Source organism: Rhodnius prolixus, unplaced genomic scaffold, assembly GCF_049639745.1.
Source record: "Rhodnius prolixus isolate KJV_2025 unplaced genomic scaffold, Rpr scaffold_1, whole genome shotgun sequence".
Taxonomy (NCBI): domain Eukaryota; kingdom Metazoa; phylum Arthropoda; class Insecta; order Hemiptera; family Reduviidae; genus Rhodnius; species Rhodnius prolixus.
Window position 1 is genome coordinate 16427064 of NW_027411581.1, and position 18886 is coordinate 16445949.

The 18886-nt window shown below is 34.0% G+C and overlaps 1 protein-coding gene across 27 annotated transcripts in view; it reads right to left on the minus strand.

Moving 5' to 3' along the window:
• Nucleotides 1-18886, minus strand: part of cac (calcium voltage-gated channel subunit cacophony) — a 264871-nt gene that overhangs the window by 153578 nt on the left and 92407 nt on the right. Inside the window, exon 1 of one of the 27 annotated variants that reach the window (XM_074130743.1) lies at nt 3898-3986. The exons of the other annotated variants lie outside the window; for them this stretch is intronic. Within the exon in view, the coding sequence (XP_073986844.1) occupies nt 3898-3971 (74 nt within the window). The 5' untranslated portion in view covers nt 3972-3986. Of the gene's footprint in view, nt 1-3897; nt 3987-18886 lie in introns of those variants that run through there. 27 annotated transcript variants of the gene reach the window in all.

The window sequence follows — 18886 nt, forward strand, 5'->3', positions numbered from 1 at the left end:
CTGCCTGTTCGATATCTGCGGCGTTGCCAAATCTGTCATGTCGTTACCATGGTCACGCCTCGGACAATACCTGTGGTGCGTGCGTGCGCAAAGTGTGGGCGTGCGTGTCACCACCAAATATCTCATCATTTTTTGACTTTCAACCAAATCACCCACACGCGTATTGAACACGTGCAAAATTATGTCGAATTCTTCATGTTCGTCCACAAACTTTCTGATAGCAAATAATTTGCCCAATATCTAACCACAATGAGTTCTTTGCCTTATTTTCTCTTACTGTAAAAAGTATTGTCAAATCTTCGAAATCAGGTTTTAAACCAAAGTCCGCTGAAATCTTTCAGCCTATGAATGACCGAGGATGTTATTAAAAGAATTCACTCAAAAACAGAATTCTTGTTTTACGTAATTTTTTAACAATTTTAAAATTTGATTTTAATTTTATGGAGAAAAGTTTATTATTGATAAGTTAACTCTAGCGGAAGGCTTTTGCAAATCCAACTACTGTTCCTTGTATAAAGTCACCCTTTCTCTGGTCGTTAATTAGTTCATTTCATACTAATAAAGGAAGCGATTAGGATAATAATAGCGAGATAGACTCTCAAGCCAGATGCTTCAGTTCGACAACAGTCGATTAGAGATTTTCTTAACGTAGGAGCCTCTTAACAGTAAACAATCCAGTGACAGATAGTGTGGTTTATAACAAACAAGAGAACACCTCTGAAAACCGGCTGGACACTGCAAAAAAAGGCTCCAAGTGACTGCGACCTCACATGTCAACGGAAAAACAACTTAATTTGCGATTCGTTCTTTTCTTGGACCTTCTTTAATCGATAGAACAAGGAATTAGAGAAGTGCGTATCAAATAAGTATAAAAACAGAAAAGAGAAAGTGGTATAATGAGAATGGAGTTTGTGAGTGACATTGGTTAGATTTCAGGGGTGGTTAGCGGGTGGTATACTACAGGTGATGCTGCCGTAGTATGAAGCAATTGGGGAAACTGAGAGTGGTTATCTAGAGAGACTTGTGTCGGTTTAGTTGTAAAGTTCGCCGATAGGCGGTTGTCACAATCACCTCATGACCCTTATCCAGTGAGTACAATGCCACCACCCTCCACGCTAAACTATAATAAATCATTTGGTAAACTTACTTCCGCTACATTTCATTAACGCAGTTACAATTAATAATGAAATCTAACGTAAAATTGGACTATTTGAAACGAATTTCTAAGCCTAAAAAGAAGGCTACAGCTACTAATTTGAGACAAGACACATTTGCGATTCACTTTCGATTTTCAGAGGATTTGACTTCAGCATTAGTTTAATAGTGAGTTGACGATAGAATTATTTATGAACTTTGGACAAAACAATCGGAAAATGAACAAAATCCAATAAACTAAGGACCGAACTGCATTTACAACATCAAATAGACCATTTTCAATTCTGTAGAATGCTTTTTGAATTGTATAGACATAGTAGTGATGGCACCAAACTTAGTCCGCACCTCGAGGCACTAGAAGAGTTATTATCTTACCTTAAGTAGCAGAATTATTCTCATGGGATAGGTGCAGTCTATGTTCTTGTTCACGATGAAGTTGTTTTTGAAGTACATTAAGAGCGCTCGATCTTTATCAGACCAAAGGCTGCCTAAATTGCTCACGAAAGAAATCATAAAGAAGAAAATCTATTGGTATGATGCCTTGCTCTTCTCTTTTTAATAAATTTAATTATGAGAGAAAACTTTCTTACGGTAGAAGAAGAGGTCGATTCTTTAGATCGATTTCTTGAGCAAATAATATCAAGAGTAAAGCTTTTCATTGTCTTTATTAAGTCTTGAAATTAAGTTTAGTCTATTATGTTATTGTAATGCTAACTTGATGAATATGTTTAAAGGGAGTAGATTCTTAAAGACAATTACACTGTAATTCGTTCAGCACAGCATTACAGCTCCGTGTGTAATGTGACAGCAAATGTCCTAATATCATTTTGTAACGGAGTTTAGATCACTTTGTGTTTCAATAATGCAAAGTTAAAAAATGTATAATTAGTAAAAAATTATTATTTTTAATAGAAAAAAATTAACAAATTAAAGCAGAGTATTATCTTTTGGTTTTAGTAATAAATATTCATAAAAGCACATCAGAAAATGTGAATAGTGCTATTTCTGTTTTTTGAACGTGTTTTCTCACAATGAATATTATCAATAGCCTGGTGTCTGTTAGCGTTAAAATGTCTAGATTAGACTGTGTCCATATGAAAAGACTTGACGTGGTTTCCTCTTTCGATATGCTTCTCGACTAGGTAAAATTATCTTCTCAATTTAATTTAGACAGGTACACCATACTTTGGATTCAGTCAAGTGTTTTGACCACTGAACACTTTATTCAATTAGCGTAGCGGAGTTATTAATTAAGGCTGAAATGACTAATCTAGTAACTATCAGTAAAACTCCTCCGAAATCGGATTTGTTCTGTAATGTAGAATTACCCTACCTCTCAGCAGAGGGATCCTTTCAAAAATTGTTAGTTTAGTAGAGAATTGTAAATATCTTTTCTCAACTTCCTTACTGAAATACTAACAAAACTATTTTTAATTTTTAACTAAGTAATAACAATTAATTTGATCTGGATTTGATTGACGTTTTACTGCTTCTCGATAACAGAGGTTTACTTTCTAGGCTGATTATGATTAGGTCGCAGTTTTCAGGTTGTGAAATAAAGTAGTTAAGCCCATTTCTTTATTTTAGTTTGAATTATATTCTTTAGCGATAAAATAATAATACTCGTACAATTGACTGTGATTAAAAAAATGATAATCGAATGTTTAATTATTTTTTTCTAAGAAACTAGGTAATTTAAAATGTTTAGATAATTACAGGTAACTTTAAAATTTCAGGACGTTTTAATAGGCTGGTAAAGTTTTTAAAAAAAACTGCCTGAATATTTGGGAGGTACAGCTGAAGATCGTTAGTTCTTAGACTTACAGAAATGCTTCATTGGTTCTTAGACTTATAGAAATGCTTCATTAGTTCTTATAGAAATGCTTCTTTAAAAATGATCCGTAAAAACAAAAGAAAACTTTACATTTTACGTTCAGATTACAATTTAATTTGAAATTTATAAATGTAAATAATTTTTTAAAAATATTCGCAGTAAAAGTGTAGCAGCATTATTCATTTTGTAAAGAGGCTAGGTACCAAGTATTATGTATATCATAAAAAGAATTTTATGAAAAAGAACAAAAAGTTGCGTGTAAAATGAAGTCGGTACGTAGGGGGGGTCATTGAAAAGGATTTCACAGTGACTCATATCTTTTGTAACGATCCGCCAGAGCTGGGAAATTTATTATATTTTTTAAGTTCTGAGGCAATCATTAAGTTTTTATTCATTGTTAAAACAAGAGTTTTCATATAAATTTGATGATTATTTCCTCAAAGTAACTGAATAAAAAGAAAAGGAAAAAGAAAAGTGGTTTAGGGAACGGTTACCTGAATATACCGTGTCAAGGTGCAACAATTTTTATGAGACTATGAATTCCTAGATGAAATTTAAGGAAGCTCTGAGACTTGAAAAAAGATGTACTGTGAACTGTCATGGACCATACTACTGGAAGACTTTAACAGGTTTAGAAGGCAAGAAGTTCTTAACCTTCTTCTTAGCGAGAATTGTTGAATGATGATACAGAGAAATAAACCATATTTTAGAAGTCAACTGCAACTTCAGACCAATATTGAGACAAAGAAAATAAATTTTAATCTTAATAATTTCTTGAGTAAGTTTCTTCAATTGAAGCTTGAGAACCGAAATATGAAATTCTTTATCTTACTGATTAAATATTCCAAGTTAACAAATTTACCACAGCCATCACAAATCTTACTATAAGCACTTATGGGACCACCTACCTTGATGAATTAATTTCTTCATCATTATCTTCATGGGTTGATAATAGGAACTCACGCGAAGCAGTGGCGGTCATACCCTCCGAGCGCTGCAAGTGAATCACCGGCTTCAATTATCCGCGCGTTACTGCATTTCATTGGAGCCACCATGAGGGAGAATGAAGCACCACACTCACCACCGTACACTTGTTGTTCTGTTTATTACTCCAAGAACAGAAGTACTAGGAACATGACGTCATTTAGGTCGATTTTATCTCTCCCACTTTATTTTAGTTTTTCTTTTTCTTTTTTAGTTCCCTTCGCTAATATTTAATTTCCATTCATTTAGTCAATGGACATTGCTAGTTATAACTCCATATTTAAAAATTACGAACTCAAACACGCACATTATTATGCTTAACTTTTTTTTAAAAACTACTATTCGCAATGATTCGTGTTTCAAATTCAATTTTTTTTTTATTTACAACCTGTACATATACATATACATCAAGTAAATGTGTTCTAAATTGAGTTAGGATCCTAGGATTCAGCGCTATAATCGGAAAGACATGCTGAGAGTGACCAGCCTATGCTGGAACTCTCTAGAGGTTGAAAGGAAGTTTAGGAAATTGGTAAAAGGTCGCGGGTCGTTTCAGACGTCGTGGAGGACTGTCGGGATGGGTAGTTGTGGATAAGGTTTGTGCTAAGGGATTAGGATGTATGGTTAGGCTATTATGGAAATTAAGGAAGCGAGAATGTATTAGGTCATTGACAAAAGGGATATTGAGGTATGTATGGAGGGTTAAATTAGATACATAATAAGGAGCGTTGACGATATGCCGAAGGACTTTAGATTGAAAGGATTGGATTCTTTGGATGCTGGATGGTTTTGCAGAGCCCCACAGCTCAGCTCCGTAGGTCCAGATGTCTTAGTAGTGACTTGTATAGAGTCCGTAGTGACTTCATAGTTGTCCGTATCGTCTGTTGAGTTCTTGCCTTTTCAGTCTAGGGTGTGGGTTCCATGTAAGTCGACTGTCTAAATACAGTCAGTCCTAGGTAGCGTACTTGTGTGGAGGTCGGTATTACTCTGTTGTGTATGGGGGGTAAGTTTGTCTACGTAAGGTGAATGTGCATAGAGAAAAGTGTTTTTCTCAAACTAATGGAAATAGAAAATGCTATATTCTTTATTTCAGGAACACTAATGTAGAATAGCAATAGACTCTCTACTGATGTAGTGCGTAAGGGCAGGAAGGAATTGGAAAGGGTTGAAAAGTTTCTGGGCAATGAATGAAGCACAAGTCCAACAATCAACATTATAAAAATATTTAAAAGGTGCTAAAAGCCACGGTAGAATAATGCAAAAAGAAAATATAAATAAAATTAAAAAATAAATAAATACTAGTAACTCCTCTCCACTTGCTCAAATCCTCTTGTACAGTCTCTCGCCTCCTCTGACATCCCTAACAATCCTACTTGCCGACTGAATCGCCAGTGGTCCCGCGACTTCCTTACAGTTTGAAGAACTAAACGTCATTATTCTCCTATCTCTCCTCTCTCCTACTCATATTCTCATTCCCTATCTCTTCACATATCTATCACTGGGTAGCTTCTCTCCTCCTGCTTTTCCCACACCAGTTCATCTCATTCACCTCCTATTTACTTATTGTGATTATTTATACAGATTGTAAATTACAAAATAAATAAAATAATAAAAATTTATTAACAAAAAATAATTAAAAAATGAAAATAAAATATGTTTGGTTCTTTTATGCTTATAATTTTGTGATTTAGATCAACAATATTTTAATTATCAAGTTTGCTGTTGTGGCTAATTTTATTTTAAGCTCAGATATTTGAAAAACTTGTAGGTAAAAATTAAAAAAGGTAGAAATGCTGTGAAATTTAAAACAGCACGCAAAATCTATTGAGTTCCTTCCATCTTCAACAAATCACCTACATATCATAACGAAAACTATTATTTTGTACAATCTGTAACTTGTTATTGGCAACAAACGTGTTATTCTATACTGAGGTTTTTTAAAAATAATTTTAAACTTAAATGAGGATTTTATTAAATACCCTTAACAGGCTTTGAAGCGCTCACAAGCTAGAGCTTTATTTTGATGACAAGTAAAAGTTAGTTTAGAGTCTAGAGTCTAGAGTTAGTTTGGACTCAAAGATATTTTAATGTGCGAAATTTCCAAATTATCTTTGATAAGTACTTTGGGTAAAATTTAGAATAAAATATGTTTTTTTTTTCTGGCGTTGGGCTAAAGTAACCTCTTAAACGGCCAAACTAGCCTCAGTTTAGGTACTCAGTTTGTATTTAGGTACTTGATAATTGAGAATATTCATTCCAGCCGTTGAGTTTGTTAGGTCTTCACCTGCTGCTTTGAAGATTTACTAAATATGGAGTAGAACTTATAGCTAATGGAGATATAATAAAGATGAATTTGTAATATTACGAATATGATATTATAAAGTAATGTGTAAGTTGAGTGTGCCAGCACGTGGTAGTATCACAAGATGAAATTGGGTCACCAATCGATCGTGCGCTCTTTCACAAGTGTGAGGAGGGCCGAGGGCGGGCGATGTGTGTAGAGAAGCTGTTCGCCGCCCCTCGGCAAGGCCACTTCTTCTCTCTCTTCAATAGCAACAATATCACTATCAGCTGATTAAGATTCGTCCTCATACTCTCGCTAGCGATCTTATGAAAACTTGGTTTCAATAATCTACATGATTCTAGTGTATACCTACCTAATTTTTCAAGTTCTTCTTTGAATTAGTTTAAAGTAATGTTAAGAAATGAGTCCTTTAAACTATCAAGGTAATGCATGCACTTAAGTCTTAAGTGACCATAAGTCTCTTGTGGCTACGGTGCCGCAGGGTATAGGTCCCGTCCGTTTTTTCCATTCTAATGCAAGCACCACCATATTAAACCACCCTACAAACAATACATAGAAACAAATATTAGGGAAGGAGTTAGCTCTCGGTTAGCATGCTGGGTTCCCACGAGTAGATTTTGGGTTCGAATCCAGCTGCAGAATTTTATTTTTTTCCTTTCTAGGAGCTTCTTATAGCTCACTGTCCGATGATGGACACTGTTGTCTGCAACGAGTTACAGAGGCTGGCAACCAATGGCCCCAAATGTTGACGTCTCTTAAAAAAATAAAATACAAAACAAAAATCACGATCAAGAATAAAAACAAAGTCACGATAAACGTACACTACATTCTCTCAATAAATTTCTCATGGAGAAACCATAGCGATGATCAAGATCCTCCAAAAATTTGATATCATTTCACTCTAAATCCGGTAATGAAACTATTTTTTTTTAAGGGAACAGAGTACATGTTGTATTAGAATAAGGTTTAAACTTGTTATTTCACATTGATAGTTAACAGTGTTGACCCTAACTCGCCGGAAAAAATCTGCTGCTAACAGAAAATGTCACATTACAGAAACGATTTTTTTGAGTTTTTCGCAATTTTCCCGAAAACGGCTTCAGCGCTTTCCATAATATATTCGATAATTCTTTGCAGTCACTTTGCACCATTTTACACTTAAATTTAACTCTTTTAATAACTCATTTCAGGCACAATTCATTTTAGGAACAATTTATTACCACATTTAACCAATTTGGAACTTCATTACCAGCAATTATGTTAATTTTTATCTAACATTTAACTCATTTAAAACCTAAAATTAAGTGACTATGACCACATGTATTTTGAACTACTCAATAGTAGTAGCCTAGCTTTGAGTAAAGAAAAAAGAAAAACAGCATTTCATTCAAGCCAAAAACTTTTCCTGAAAAGGATGGACGGTATTTATCCTAAGAATTCCACTCTTAACAACCAATCTATCTTCTATTTTAAAGGTATACAGTTTGCAGTTCATCAACATGAAGAATTTTGGAGCGCAAATAAGAAATATGGATTATGGATGTGGAAATAAATATGGAAAGGTGGATTTTATTTCAACCCTCCCTGCTTCTCCCAGGACAACTTCACGTGGGCTGTTCCAACGAACTCGTGGGTTCCGCGAAATGATTGTAAATGTTTGCATTAACAATAAAATAGCAAACAAATTCTCGATTGAATTTTTGCCAAAATACAAGACCGATAACTACAAGGGTTTTGTTCTTTCATTTTTCATTTTTAACTAATAAATATCCACAATTTTGTATTTGATTTTATTCCTTGTTAACGACGAATACTTCATCTAGTTTTTCATATCAATTTACTTTCAATCGAAGATAAACTCACTCATAATAATTGGTGAGAATGTTAAGTTCTTTAACTATAACAAGTAACAATCTAATGCAGTTACTATCAGCCCTTGTTCCAGAAATAAAATGAAGTGCACTACAGGGTGCACAGAATCGATGCTATCAATTAATTACAAAATTCATTTATTTGGGCACAAAAGAGACTTGTTTTTTGCCTGAAGAAGATCAAGAAATTCATATAATGTTTTCGATTTACTACTTATTTGGGAATGTAAAAATCTCTCTTACCTCTCCCGAAAATATCGGTAAAGTTCTTTTTGATAACCATACGCTGACCTAATAATAATGATCAGATAGAATTGACGTCATAGTGTAATAAAGGTCAATAATTCCTTTACGTCACATGAGCGAGCAAAGGAGTTAAAAACAAAAGCAGTGTGTGCGTGTTGTGGAGGTGTTGACGTAGAATGGGCCGATTTGTGTAGGAAGTTAAGCGAGCTAAGCTGAAGGCGGCGGATGAGTGATGAATCTTCGTTAACAGAGGCGGTAATGCAGTGACGACAGCACACCCATAAGAACCCATCATCAACAAGTTAGTCATCTTTCCTACAGCCCTCGTATATGTCACGGTTATATCGCACTGACCTTTACAAAGTACCATGTAATTTCCTAAAAGTGTAAATTTCTTGTAAAATTTAAATATGGGAAAACTAATCGTATATTTCATTTTTAATAATCTATACGCAATTAAGCAAACAAAATTATTGATTAAAATAAAATGAGTCCCCAAAATGAGTAAGAGTTGTCTTCCAAAGGTGTTAAGGACCACAGCAGTAGATCATATAAAACATGAAAATAATAATCAATAAATTGTCTTTCAAATGTAAACATTCATCTGTTTATTTTTAGAGCTATCCAAATAATAATCACCCAGGGAAAAGCTTCATTTTCACTCTAAACAGGAAATAATTTTCCCAGCAATATAAGCAAGAAATTTGCAACCTATTTAACTGGAATTGAAAAATTTGGGCCAACAAAAGATTAATCGTTTCAGGAAATAAGCTAAGATTAATCATAATGGTCGATGAATTTAATTCTCTTTTTTCATAAATCATAATATTATTCTCATAAAATTCCATAAATCTTCTTAAAAAATATCAAAAACTAAAAAGTAAAAAAAAAATTATGGTCTTCGATGAGGATGAAATAATGAACAATGTTAACAGTCATTTTTCTATAATACTTCAATTTGAATTTCGGCGCTTCATAAACTTTGTTTATTTTTGAATTCATTAAAGAATTATTTCTGGTACGTAATTAAGTCTGTAAGTGGTTTGCAACAAATCCATCTTTAAAGCTTTGACAACTAAATCTACATTTACTAATAAATTTAATTTGTTAATATTTCACAAACTTTAAAAATGGTTGATTTCAGTATTTGAGCTGCGATGACTTTGTTTTGCGTGAGGGTGATTTGATGTTTTTGGAGGATTCAAGATCTCTTTTCTCAGACTAAGAGTCTGGAAACTACATTTTCGGTGGCAAACCCTGGACAGGAAGTTGGAAACGAACTCAATAGCTTCTCGTAGCAGCAGTAAGGACAGTTATAGACGGTTTAAGACAGATGTAGAAGTGAGGAGCAATTAAAGAAAAAAAGAAAAAGTTCAACATTAGACAGAGTTCTTCACTGGTTACGAAGTAAGAAGAAATCACGTTCCTTTTTAGTCTTTTTATCTCCGTCTATAAAAGGCATCTTTCTTTTTTTTCACAAAGGCCTCCAAAAAAAAAAAAAAAATCCATCTTGCCCTACAGAAGGAAATACAAAAACCTAAATTTGAAAAGGAGAATCGTGAATGATAAAGGGCGAGGATAAAGAGCGAACTCACATTTACATCATGGTAAAATGGGTCCATCGCTGTAGGAATCCATCGCTTGTTTAAAGTCCAGATTGAACTGAAGTTAATCTCATTAAATCAGAACATTTTTTTTTTTTTTTATAAAAAATTATATTTAAGGATTTTCTAAACATATGGTTGCCAACAAACTATATTGGAAGCGTCCGTAGGCGTCGTCAGGAGGAGTAGATTGAAGAAGCTGTCCCATCTCTAAAACCCTAGGCAGATTAATAATGAAAAACAAAATAAAAGAAAATCTGGTAAACTTTCGAAAGAAATAGGTTAATGAACAACTGGCACCAAAACTAAACTTATAACTTTTATATTGAAGATTGCCAACAGTGTTGGCGATGTCTTGCTATACTTATGACAAGTGTCGTAAGTAGGAGAGTAATATCGAACTCCTCAACTTCGTCTATACCAATGGCTTGTACAGCCTGTTTTAGAGTAGGCCTTGGACTTTCTCAAAAAATGATGAACACTACTTTTAAAGTCCAACGAAAGCAGTAGCAATACACTTTCTTCTTGGATTAAGTTGGGCAGATTGAGTAGGGAGGGACAAATGTAACCAGAATTGACGAAAGAAAGCGAAGAGTTGGAAAGCCTAGGTTGCGATTTAACCGGATGGAATAGCCTAAGTGGCAAACAGTCAACACAAAAGCGTGTCGACTGGTAGAAGCATTTAGCGAAGGCCAACTCCCATATCTCTGGGTTGAAGCGCCAGGAAAGTAGAAGAATAAGAAGGAACATCTAGATCAGCTGAGCGCTGTGTAAGGCATGCTGCAACTTTTCCTCGCCATATATTGACAAATATGAGATTAATTATAGCTCAATCAAGATCTGTTGTAAAAAATGATAATTATTTTTTTTTTCTTCTAATTTAAGACGTAATAACATCCGAGGTTATTAGTGTCCGGAGTTTTTTTTAGGGTCGGCCTCCGGACAATGTTCTCCAGTTACAGATAACAATTACCGAACAGTGAACTGGAAAATGGAACATAGAAAACTATCCTGAGGAAATGTACACTAGAGATTCTTTAGTGAACTTGTAAGTGTCTAAAATAGACTGGCCCAAGTCTTCATTATCTTTACCCTTTCTACCGATAAAGGGCGTTCATTTAAGAAATCTATCACTTTCATATGAATTCATCCATTTGAAAAAGGATTGGAACGTTTTGTAGGACATCAAGAATATCCTGAATTAGGCTATAAATTGAGCATTATTATATCAAGAGAAAAATAGAAGACGGAAAATTAAGGCTGGAAAAATTAACGTAGAGAAATTTGGAAATTAATTTAATTTCCGTTCTCTATAAATAACACCCAAATAATCCAAATTTGGATGTGCATTAAATAACGAAATAACTAAATCTAGACTGTTTTTAATTTTAAGTTGGCTATAATTCATTTCACCAACAAAATCTAGCATCATATTGTTTTGTTTATTTTATTTTTTTAAGACCCACGATGATTTCATAACGTGGGTCTTATTTCATAGTGTGCATTCGCAATGTTTGTATTACTATTGTGATGTCTAGAGAATTGATTTTGAACTAACGTATTCTTGCAACGAATAAAAGATTGTATATGAAGTATAACATAAAGCAAATGAGGATATCAACATTTTAGATTAAGTGAACCGTCGTCAATTGACAATCCAACGCACAAAGAGGTCGTACAAGTGCCCATGCTGATCTATTTATCTAACTGCTTCATTCTTGTGTTTCGTAATCCCAGATCTCACTGCCCGTTAAGAGAAAATTAGCAAAATATTTACTTTGAAACGTTGATATAACTTTTTTATTATTTCCTGTGAGACTTCCATTATTTATATTTTTGTGTAGATTTATTTTTTAGCTTTATTTTTTTCTTTACTTTTAGCTTAATAAAGTAGATTGAAAAGTAAGTTTCTACTACTCATATTACATGGAAAAACTGAGATTTATTAATATTAAGAAAAAATCAAGAGTATCGTCTTTAAGACATTGATATTTCTGCAGTTTTTTCTTGAGGAGATATTTTTCTTATCTGGAGAAAATAAATGTTCATTCTATACTTGTATACTTGGGTTCAAAATAGGTATTTCCTTTAATAACATCACTTATAAGGGAAACTTCATCTGATTGCAAAACTTCCTTTAATTCCAGTAAGAGTATGTTACTTTACAAATTGTTTAATGCCAGAAGCTTTTGCCAACTAGATTCTGAGTCTCTTTGACAAAATTCAAGAGAACTTTTTTCTAACAGTTTCTAATGGATTGTTGAAAGTGTTTATCCGCTTACACTATCCTCTAGTGTTAACAATTTTTCATGTTGAGTAATCACTTTCTCTACAACAAGCGTCTACAAGCAGTGATGAAGGAAATTTGTCGCTGGTAAATTTTGAATAATAACTCATTTCTGACCTGGCAAAATGTAACCTTAAACAAGTAGCCACCGCTCTTGAGGACCGTTCTTCATTGTCAACCAACTTGGGGCCTTATTATTCGTTTAAAGCTCTCTAAAGCCCGCTTTGAGCCCATTATAGCTACCAACTTGACCTACACTCTCTACAATGTGTAACCTTTCCACGAGTATTTGCTCTAAATGTGCGTCAAATAGAGCGTGAATCTAACAAGACTGTTTTTCTACCAAAAAATCAAAGGCTCCAAACTGAAGTGACCCCAAGCTCTCTACTGCTTCATTCTGCTTCATTGTACAATGTGCACTCACCTAATATGAACATGTTTAAGCATTAACACACTAGTAAACAATTTTTTTCAGTTTAAAGAACGAGCACTAAAATGCAGTTTAGTTCGATGCAAAATGGAAATTTATTTTCAATACATTATTTATTTAAACAGCAACTTTGTTTTTTAAAATAGGCATTTAAGGGGCCCGTAATTTTATATATTTTTCTGCTGTGTAGAAAATCTATTTTGTAAACTGCATTCCAGAGTTAAGATCTTCATGGTTTGCATGGTTTGATTTGCATCAATCGACACAGAATTCTCTTGAGAATACTAAGCAAAGAACTTATCATCCAAGAATGTACCAAATATTTAATTATTTTAACACAAATTTTTAGAATGCAATACCTAGAAAGAAGCTAAGCTATTAGAATCCTTGATATTTCTTCCTATGTTATAATAAGAAATAATTTAGGTACCTTTGGATGGGTTTTATTTTGTTCAATTGAAAACCTTTATACAGTATTTAAAACCACGTCATTTAAGGTTTGACTTCTGACATCCAAAGGATGGACGATTCGATTGTTTGTAGAACATTTTTAAAACTTTAAAAAATCAAACACTATATTCTTAACCTCATAGTATGTTCTGACAGTTTGAACACATTTTTTATATTTACCCTATTTCTTAAAACAAATTGTTAAACATTATCATCGACATCATTGATAGGTTTAGGCTTTTAATTTTATTAAGGGTTTAGGGAGCACAAGAAAGTAGGAAGTGCGGTTCTCGCCATTTTTGTCGAGCTGTCCAATGTTTTCACTTACCCGAGGTCGATAGTCTAACATTTGATGTGGGATCCGGATGTTTGGTATTTTTCCCACATGCTGAAACCGTCGCCTTAGGTAGGTAGTTACTTCCTTGAATCTGTGCTTCTCCTATAGTCTATCTTCGAGCACAGAGCGACACCCATCGCAGAAAGCGCTACTTACCAGAATTTAGTGGCCGCAGTTACAGTCCATGTATCAAAGTCGTATAACAGATCTGAGATTGAAATTTGCATTTTTACTGAAGCCGCTGCGCCATAGTAGTTAAATCGTCTCGATTTTCAGCACGAGAGAGCATTTCAAGTAACCGCAGGTGCAAATTTGTATAAGGTTGCCCCGATTGACCATTATTGTAGACCTTGCAGGTTTTATCCGTTTAGTGACTATTACTTTGCTTTTTCTTCTAGAGATCCGAAATCCGCACTGAGTGTACTGAGGGTCTTCAACTTGTGGACAGCACATTGCAACCAGTCTTCACCTGATCATTTGCTTGTAGAATCGTCTTGATTCTAAAGTCAACAAATACGAAGACAACGCTTAGACCTGACTGCCATCCTCGAATTATCATTAAACCCATTGAATAGAATGAGTACAGTGGACATCCTGTTCTGAATTCAAAATACTTCGCTGTAATATTGATCAAGAATAGTGTAGTATAAAAGAAAATATAAATATAATAGGAAATTAAAGCGTGAGACATTCGAGTCGTGTTCAGAAATATATTAACAGAAAACTTTTTAGGCAAATAGTGTTGCTCTCCGCAATGCTCTGGCGCATTGCATGTCCCTCGTTTGCCGGCTAGTCGCTAGTTAATCATATAACGAACACACTTCCCGGTAGTGGAACTCTTTCCACTAGATGGAATTTTATGAAGGAATAATATTTTAAAATATCCATGTTAAATTGGGTATTAATGTAGACCAATGAAATGGGATGGATTGTCGAAAATCATTTATTTAATCGGAAACCAGGTAATAATCATATACTTTCAGGTACACTAACATAAATATGTACATGTTGAACGAATTTAGTTCACAAACGGAATCAGAAATTCCTAATAACGTAACAGGGTGCCGCATATTGGAATTAGCAAAATATATTTTTAAAAAAAACTAACAAAATGATAGAAATTTGCCTAAATAAAACTAACTATCCATAATTGAATTATCAGTTATTAACAATTAATAATTAAGGCCATTCCAAAAACTGAATCCATTCAATTTTTTAAAATTATGCAATTTTCAAGGACTGATATAATTCATAATTATAAAAACGATGTAGATAAATGCACATAATGTAAAAGTACATATTTTATTATTTATTCTTCTTTTAAATTGAAATTATAAGCGTATTTGAAGACTTGGTGATTCGAAATAATTAAACCACGATCAAAAACTATCATCCACAGCGCTGAATGAAACTCGCATTACACTGATCTGTCAGCAGTGTCTGGCTTGTTTAGATCAGAAGACGTCTCAGCAAGGCAATGGAATTGGTATTATAGATGGTCACAGTCTCTAATACTCGTAATATAGAATAGCGAGCATGTTGGCAATATTTTGGGATTAGTTCAAGGTCACAAAACGAACTATTTAAGGATCAGAAGCCTCGAAGCGGCATAAACTCGAGGTAAAATTGTATGAGAAGTCAACTGGGGCTTTTCCAAGAAAGCTCTAACAATTCAGATAGTTGAGAACTTTCAATCCTTCATTACGATGTCTCGACCGTAATTACAGATTATTTATTGCAAAATGGGACACAAAATGCTTTGAGCTGGATGGTCGCCATGTCATGAACATATCCTTGTTTTAAATAAATCACTAAGGAGGGGCACATGGATACATCGGATCCACTATAGCGCCACGTTAGCCGAGCGGTTAGAGGCGAGACCTGCAAAGCTAATATGCATTGTGGTACTGGGTTCGATTCCCGGTCTTAGGCCTTGGATTTTATCTAATGGTTAATAAAAGAAATTTACAGTAAAGTGTGTTTGCTAGTCGCCTCCGTCCTCGACCCTAATTGGTAGTTGAACGTAAAGCCCGCCTGAAAAAATAGGCAATTACTTTATTTTACTTTTGTCATGAACAATCACGTCAGAATCTGTTCGAGTTATAAAGTGATCGACATTTGAGTCAACATCGCGGGTGTTTAAAATGAGTAGATTTCATCTTTTTTTAATTTATTAAGTACTTATCCTGGTTTTGGGTTTCATAATTGGCTGATGTACCGCAGTATAATTAAATATTTAAATGCACTCAAGAAAATGTTATGGAGAAATGGCAACTTAGACATCGTAACGAAGCGATAATAGCTAACTCAGCGCCTGAAAACAATGGGCATTTTATTTAGTGTTATAATGTTTGTAGTGTTTTAATGTTAGAGGTTTCTCAGACTCTGAGAAAAGGAATCCAACGAAACCTCCAAACTGAGAAACTAGGTCAAAATAATGGGAGCGGTGAACGAAATTTTAAATTGTTCCCGAACGCCGAAGCTAGGAAGGTTGCGGCAAGTTTTCCTCCGTTATATCTGGTAGAGGAAACGTGGGCTAAGAATGAGTAATTACTCCACGATCACAGGTGGTTTAGTAACTCCATTCACAGAATGGAAAATACTTGCGGTAACGACCTGTTTGCAAGGAGTTAAGTTGAAATAGATGGTGCAGAAACAAGGATAACTTGTCATCAATCTGTTACTTCTTTGAATGATTTTAGGAACTTTGTATTGATATTTGGCAGTGACAGAGGTCGGCCATTCCTTTGTATCGTAATCTCAATGTCATTAACAGTTGGTACAGTGGACAGGAGGCAATGTCATCATCATCTTTTCCCCCAAAAATACAAAACCTTCCTTTACTGTTATCCCTGGGCTATTTAACTGAGATATAAAGCATGATGATAACCTTCTACTTGAGCATTAATTACAATTCCATTTCTGTCTATGACCCACTTCCATCGAGTCCACCTTCCATTCAATCAACTCTCTCAAGTCATAATGTTGTGGTCTTTACTAAAAACAAATTTCACCTTACTGTTTCTGATATTTTACTGAGTAGAAGAATATCTTTCACTTTTACCAAAAAAAAACGACAAAACTGTTTTTTCTAAAATTTACTTTAAATTGGTGAGTTTTATGCAGAACTTTTGTAAAATTTTGTATCGATATACAATCGTTACTTTTCTTTAATTACTCGCCGCCATTTCATGACAGTACTGTACAAAATTTAAATTTAAGAGACAAATTTTGACATTTTGGAATTTTTGAATACATAACCGTCTCAACCTTCATTAATAAATGCAATGTTTTTCTTAATTAATTTACATATCCCACCTATGAATTTAATATATGTCATTTACTTCATTTTATTATGTCTTAGGTCAAGATTGTTAAACTGTCCGGTAGGACAGGTGGATAAGAGGTTGATCGTCAAAAACTGCACGAAAAAGCGTAACTTTGAAAAAACTTTGACAATTTTTTTCTCTTTTTCTACGAAAGATAAAAATCCCAAATTTTCTTTAAAATATAGGGAAAATCCTCCTTTATAACTCTATTTTTTTTTTTTTTTTGCAACAAATTGGTAAAAAGATTCCGTTGGAGTACTAGTTTATTATACGTACTAGCTCCTAGGAAGAGAAAATCTAAGAGCCAGTAGCTGGTTTCGAACCCAGGATCTTCGTGTAGGGACCTAACAAGTGTGCTAACCACTCACCTAATCCCTTCCCTATATACTAGGTATTAATATCGCGAGTAGATTAATTTGTTATTGAGATTGGTGATTCTGCGTAATGGTTATATGCGTCGACTTACATACAAATTGGTGATCCTATCTTCTAATCTCGCTGATGGCTACTTTTTATTTTTTAATCAACTGTAAATGTGGTTAATTCTTCTTTCGCCACAAAATTTGAGAGTAGGAGATTAAACACCTTGTATACTCTCCGTATTTAAAAAGGTTTGCCCTTTTTGTAAAATAATTGTTGAAATTTTTAGAACTGAGGGGGCACTCTTCATGAACTCAATGAAAACAAAGCTGTAGCATTACAACGTGACATCTCTATCAAGTAAGGTCATTAGAATTATTTCCTTTTTTTTTACAGTGGCTGTGGACGAATCAATCTAAGTAACTAGAAATAGAGATTTGCTGAGTGATTAGAGCCTTAAGCCTCTATTCAGAATTGCCGACGTTCGAGTCAAACTGGCTGCTTCTATATTAAGCGCTACAACTTCCTGACTTAGCCGAGTGTATTGTCTGTAACGAGAACACACTATCCTGAGGCCATCTCCATTATACAAGAAAGAAAATTTGCCTCATCATAAGTGTACCATGAATATAGGAAAAAGTGAATTGTAGTTGTAAAAATTTGCATCAATGGGATTCTAACTATAGTTTGAGAAAGTTGTGATAGTTCAACAACTTTTCAAGGGGGAATTTTAGGATTTTGTAATGACTTCGGCAGTACGCGGCCTTGGTTCTAGCTTAATCACAGTTGTTTTCGCATTTCGTTTTTATTTATTTTTATTTTTTCCAAGTTTAACATGCCAAATTACGGTTCTACTTCTAAAATTAATAAATTGAAATTTAATTTACGGTTATTATCTCTATCATAAGAATAATCAAATTTAAAATATTAAAATTGTAATAAAAGCGAGAGAATATTCCTACTGCATACATATCCCTGAGAAAGCGCGAGAAGAGATTTAGAAACTAGCAACTAAGTAAATATCTAATGTATCTCATCTGAAGGAACTGTTGAATATAGCATGGTGAGAATAGATTGGAATCCCTGGCGCTGGGTTACTTCCGTGCAGACTTGTACTTCCTATTCTGCAGTTACATCTACCAACCCCACTTTGCAGTTACTCTCTGCACACACACAGACCAACTAACCACACTCGCACTTATCCAATTTCATAACTGAATATCTGAACAATTCCAAAAGAAAAGAGAAAGACCCAATTTTCTGTCCCTTTATACAGCATTTTCATAAAAATGAAAAGTAATTGTTATATTTGAGACAAATAAATTAACTTTATTTTTTAATTAGAGCTGGTTCTCTTGCTCTTAAGAGGTCTCGAAATTTGTACAAATTTCTCTCGAAACTGCTGTTGGAATGCATTTAGAGACTGGAAAAGGTATTTTTATTATTATTTTTGTGTTAGATCTTACTAATATTTCGGGCATTATGGAGATGGAAGATTGAATTACTAAATAAGCTCTCCTTAGGTTTTGTGATATGTTTAAACTATTATGATCATATCTTTTATCATTTTGTAATATTCCAAAAACAGGTACATGGTCGTTTAATAAGGTTGGAGCTAAGCAATCATCTAGCACCTGAGATTACCTGATAATTAGCAGAACATTATAGAGAAGAAAAAGTTATTGCTTATTTCA